The 6,000-nt window shown below is 37.0% G+C and overlaps 1 protein-coding gene across 1 annotated transcript in view; it reads right to left on the minus strand.

The window, feature by feature from the left end:
• F9 (coagulation factor IX) overlaps window positions 1–3,630 on the minus strand; it is a 34,033-nt gene extending 30,403 nt beyond the window's left edge. The window contains exon 1 of the mRNA XM_048336167.1: window positions 3,543–3,630. Coding sequence (XP_048192124.1) covers window positions 3,543–3,630 — 88 coding nt within the window. The remainder of the gene's footprint in view (window positions 1–3,542) is intronic.
• Window positions 3,631–6,000: the final 2,370 nt, after the last annotated feature.

A 6,000-nucleotide genomic window follows, 5' to 3' on the forward strand; every position in this document is an offset into this window, starting at 1 on the left:
GGGGCTTGGTCTGAGGGCCTGAGCACTGTCCCTGGCTTCTTTTTGCTCAAGGCTAGCACTCTACCACTTGAGCCACAGCGCCACTTGTGGCCATTTTCTATATATGTGGTGCTGGGGAATCGAACCCAGGGCTTCGTGTATACGAGGCAAGCACTCTTGCCATTAGACCATATTCCCAGCCCTCTTTAACACATTTTTATAGTTCTTTGTCTTCCCTTCTATCTGATAAAATAACTGTCTATTGTCTCAATCAGAAATAACCTTCTAAAGTATAAGTTTTGCTTCATGTAGTCCGTGATTGCTTTTAGGACATTTACTAATTATGCATCTCTCCTTTTTCAGGAATCTTTCCATGAAATCCCTGTAACATAGTCCTTCATCTTTGCTCTCATTCTTGTTCATCTCTCACTAGATCAATTAACTCCTTTGGCCCTGCTTTACTATTAACTGTTCAAACTTCTCTTAGGTTTCATTCTCAGCATTTTCCCATTTTGTTCCTTATATCTTTGCCAGGGCCAGCACTAGGGTGAGGGCTGCAAGATGTACAGGTCATAGCATTAAGGTAGCTTTCCTTCTCAGTGTATACGAGTGTGTTTTGCCCCACGAGTCTCACTTGCTACATCCCAGTGTGATCCTGACTCTTTCAAGAACATTTACTACTTCCAGTACTGAATTAGGTGATCTGAATCCATGGTCACCCTCTGGATACACTTTTTCTGTTGGTGCTGTCCTTGAGCTCTTTTTGTGGAAGGCTAGCACTCTACCACTTTCAACCCTAGCAGCACTTCTGGTTTTCTGGTGGGTAATCTGGGATAAGAGTCTCACAGATTTTCCTGCCTGGGCTGCCTTCAAATCCTGATCCTGAGATCTCAGCCTCCTGAGTAGTTAGGATTATTGGTAGGCACTGGTGCCTAGCTTTCCTTGGACACTCTTATCCACATGGCTATGACGACTGCTTAAACCACACTGAGTCCCAAATGCACATCTCCAGAGAGGTGTATCTTCTGTATTTGAAATTGCTTTTTCAGCTGTGCTAGACACTGAGCTCCCATCTTTGCATCCAATCCTTCACTTTATTCCTCACAATAAACTATGAGGTTGGTATTGTTTCCTCATTTTTCTAAATGAGAAACCTGAGATTCAGAGAGGTCATTTGCGTAGTAGAGATTCAGAGCCAAGGCTAGACAACTGGACCACAGAGCACTGTGCTATGTCTTTATACTCAAGACCCACAGCCATACTCTCTACACATCCAGTAAACCTTCTATTCTATACCCATGTGGAACAATAAATCATATCAATTCTACTTTAATATCGTTTTAATCCCCCTGTTTTCAGTAGCTACTGTCCAGGTTCTGGCTGTTTTACTTTCTCTACACAATTCCAATAGCTCCAAGGTTGGAGACTGGTCTTGGTCCTAGTCATTCTTGGCCTCCACATCAGTTTGAGTGTTGCCACACTGAAGAACCTAACTTCAAGTATATTTCTTAATGTCTACAATTCTGATACCTCCACACTGCATTGTATTATGCAATCTCGTAAGCTTAGGACCCAGTCCTGCTTAGTTCTTCTTCCTCACTTGTAACAGTCAATACTCAAACCAGATGGAACTCCTGAAAGGCCTTATGACTTGTAGATGTAGATCCTTGGACATAAGGGTTTCTGTCTGTACAGAATGCTCTAGACACGTAAGGACAGTAAACGCCTACTAATCTCTTGAGACTCGTATTCAAATATTATCACTCTTTCATGTATTTCTGCATTTATTGTATACTGTCTTGTGTGTTCCCTTAACATGTGGCACATATTTTGTTACATATACTGATCACACTTAAAAAAAATCAGTATATTGAAATATCTTACCTGATTCATGGTGCTTTAGATAAAAGTTGATTCCCATGTCCCTCAAACGTCGCTATAGTAACTGGCAACATTATAGTAATTCATTGATGTCTGAATGAATGAAGTTCAGTTTCCATTCATGCACTTCACAAAACTGAATTGGTTTGACCAAGCAATTAAAAAATTCAAATTGGTGCAATAATGCCCGATAGTAACAACCATGAGCATACACTATGACTCCCTTCTAGTTTAGAAGCCAATGATGTTCTACAACAGAAGCAAATGCTGTATCTATACCATCCATCCTTAGGGAAATTCTGAGCCCTTCTCCTAGGCCTATTATCCCTCACCAAAATGGCTCCAGAATCCCACTACTTTTCTCTTCACTATTGTCTGGGAGTCACAGATTTAAACCTCCCTCCAGAATTATCTCTAGTAATGATGGCCCCAGCATTGAAATCCTGCTTCCTCTTTCTTTTTATCCTTTCTCCTGACACATGAGGTTATTAGTGGGGCACCACCCTCCTATAACCTCCATACTTTGACCATTTATTTGAAAGAAAGGGTTTGGATGCCATATGTCACACTGATGATGTATGTCTAATGACCTGGTTTTATGGTCTGTTTGGGGAGTTTTCCAATGTATTTTCTTAATATCTTAACTCCGCTCACTTTGCTAGTTCAGTTTAACCTTTGCATTCTTACATCATTATTTTAGCATTTCAGTGTGATTCCATAGCTGACATCATGTCTGGAGTGGGAGGCAGAGGACCAGTCTGCTTTCTGTTGATGCTTAGGGTTGGCACCCCTGATCTTGTCACTCTGTTCATTCCAGTAGATTGACAAGTTAGTATGATAAATACTTTCTGTGAGAATGACTTGCTTGTGTAAATGGCCACGTTCTTCCCTATGTGCTTTCCCCTGGGGAGTAAAGTCACTATGGTTGTGATATACATTGTATTAACTAAGTTTCTACCCTCTGCATCAAGTTGTAGACTTGCTTCTTTCCCCTAGGGAGCTCAGCTTGGTATTGCGTTTCCCCAAATATCAGTTGTGACACAGGACATGTGGAATCACAAACAAAATGACTTACCCAATCCATAAAAATCTCTCACAACAGAGAGCAAGTTACTAATATAAAACTGGTCTTCCTGTTTTAACTAAAATTTTAAATCGAATGCATATACTTTTAAAATTTAGAGACAAGTCTCACATAGCTTTCAAATTCAGAAACATGTCATGTGTCTTCAAATAAGACTTTTCATGTAAATAAGATCACTGCTTGTAGTTTTGATGATTTCCCTTTTGATTTCAAAGTGTGATACTTAAAAACTCAAAATTTACAAGCTGTTCTACATTTTTGTAGTTTCTCTGTTAAGAGATATTTTCCCCCACTTTGAACATTTTTTCAACTGAAGAGCCAAATGTTTCCTAGAGGAATTACATTGTTTAATCATAAGCCTAACAGTGTCCATTAAATAAAAATACATCACAACCATTGTAAATCTAGTTAATATTAAAAGTGAAGAAGAAAATAGCTCAGCTACTAAATGTTCAGAACTTACCAAGCCACATGCTGACTGCTAGAATCCTTCATATTACTGTCATTTCCTGTAATCACTATTTGGGGAAAAAGACAATTCCAGACAGTTCTATATATCAACAATCATACTCAATGTACTTTTAGAGTAGAAACGAACCTGTACATTCAGCACTGAGTAGATATCCAAGAAAGCAAATGGTGATGAGGCTCCGTGATTCTGCCATGATTGCATTCAAGCACTGCATGACCTTTGTTAGTAGGTTTTGCAAGTGGCAGGGCTGATCAGTTGTTCCAAAGTACAAGCTGAGCTCTATTTACTTCTGGGAAGTAATGTCCATCTCCCTCAGTGGACCTCTGGGCTATCTCCAATGGCCTCTGCATGGGCAGTAGTCATTAAAACTACCTCTGATTTCAAAGGCTTTTGCACTGTGACTCAAGGCTACATCAGAAAGGGATATGAGGTAACAAGTTATACAAGAAATGTACCCACTGCCTTATGTATGAAATGGTAACCCTTCTGTACATCACTTTGACAAGAAAGAAATAATAAAAAAAAGAAAGGGATATGAATTCTGAATGGGGATACATTGCTCTGGTAACAAAATACGTTGGATGGACCAATTTTTCTGTGTTTGGGAACAATATATCATACTGTTTCAAGGTAAAAAGATTAGAATGAGTCATTTGATCATTTGTCTTAAAATATGTTAACATGTGTATATACTCTGAGTCATATGATGGATGGATCCTTTATGCTTTTCCTCCCAATCAAGAAGTTGTAACCTTTGTTGCATCATGTATCTATATGGGAATATGTGTGTACTCTGCCTCAGAACATGCCTGTATGGATATTTACATATGTATATATAGATAGATGCATGTGTATACAGGATCCTCATGTATATATCTGTACATATACATAGTCATACAAGCAATATACATGTTATAGGGAAAACAATTTTGTGAATGGCTTTACATAAGAATATATATTAATATATGGTGGTATACCACAATAGATATAGTATTAAAAATTTATGAGTATACTATAATTTGCTTGCCATTCCTTGTCACATTTAGAAACAGTTTTCTTCAGCATATACTATAATTCCAATATTGAAATGTTACTTTTGCTTTAAGCAATCAGAACCATTTCATAGAAATTTAAAAATTAGGGAACATTGTATTTAGATATGGATATTCCATTCTGATATTCTCCATTTGTTGTGCAGGACCTAAGTTCCAATCTGTTATATTTTCATGATGGAATAATTTTCATTCACAATTTTGTATAAGCCTCATGATACATTTGTTTAGCTTGTGTTTAGTTGAACATGTCTTCATGTTACTTTCATTTTAAAAAAAGTATTTTGGCATGTTATAGAATTCTAGGTTGGGGATTTTTAAATTTTTAACACATTTAAAGATGATATCCCACTGCATTCTAGCTTCATTTCTGATGAGATGGCTATAAGTAGTTTTATCACTGAGATTTAGAAACTTGACTCCATTAAACCAATATATTCTTAGGGTTCATTGAGATGTTTTAATCTGTGGCTTAATAGTTTTAATAAAATATAGAAAGGTTTTGGACTTTGAATTTTTTGAAGTAATTATGAACTCACAGGAAATTGCAATATCAGTGCATGGAGATTTTCTGTAATTTGCAGGACTCCCATTATTCCCTTCCTATATAAATATGGCACAGTTTAAAAACCAGATAATGAGCATTGATATAATATATGCCTAACTATATATATATATAGTAGGCATTTTATTACATATAGATAGATGTGTGTAAAAATCACTGCAAATAATATACAGAGAAATTCTGTTCTCATTAACATCTCATTTGTACTCCTACTTTATAATTACATACCTCCCTCCCCCAATTGTTCCTAAATCCTGGCACCACTAATCTGATTTGTGTCTACAATGTCAATGTTGCAGGAGATTACCTTTGTGGGATTGCTTCTTTTTTTGGTCATTTGGCACAATGCTCTTGAAATCCATTTAGGTTGCAATAGATTTCAACTGTAAATATCTTTTTATTGCTTAGCATTCCATAATGTAGCACCATTGAATTGTTCACTTACTAAAATAGAGTTTGTTTCCGGTTTTTTGCTGTTGTGCTCACATGCTATAAACATTCATGTACAGGCATCTGTGTGGATATAACTTTTTAATTTGTCTGGGATAAATGTTGAGTACAATTTCCTGGCCATCTAGGTTTTTAATAACCTTTTTGTCCACAGGGCAGTAAACTCTATGTTTCTACCAGCAATATTTGATTGATGCAATTTTCCTACATTTTTACAGCCATTTAATATGATTATTAATTTTTGTCACAATGTTGGAACTTTAACTCAGGGACTTTTTTTTTTACTTGTTGAAGGGGATTCGCACTCAGTCTTTTTTTTTTTTTTCAAATTTTTATTATCAAACTGATGTACAGAGAGGCTACAGTTTCATACGTTAGGCATTGGATACATTTCTTGTACTGTTTGTTACCTTGTCCCTCATACCCCCCTTCCTCCTCCCCCTTTCCCTTTCCCCCCGTGAGGTGTTCAGTTCACTTACACCAAACAGTTTTGCAAGTATCGCTTTTGTAGTTGTTT

The sequence above is a fragment of the Perognathus longimembris genome, chromosome 28 (genome assembly GCF_023159225.1).
Source record: "Perognathus longimembris pacificus isolate PPM17 chromosome 28, ASM2315922v1, whole genome shotgun sequence".
Lineage (NCBI taxonomy): Eukaryota > Metazoa > Chordata > Mammalia > Rodentia > Heteromyidae > Perognathus > Perognathus longimembris.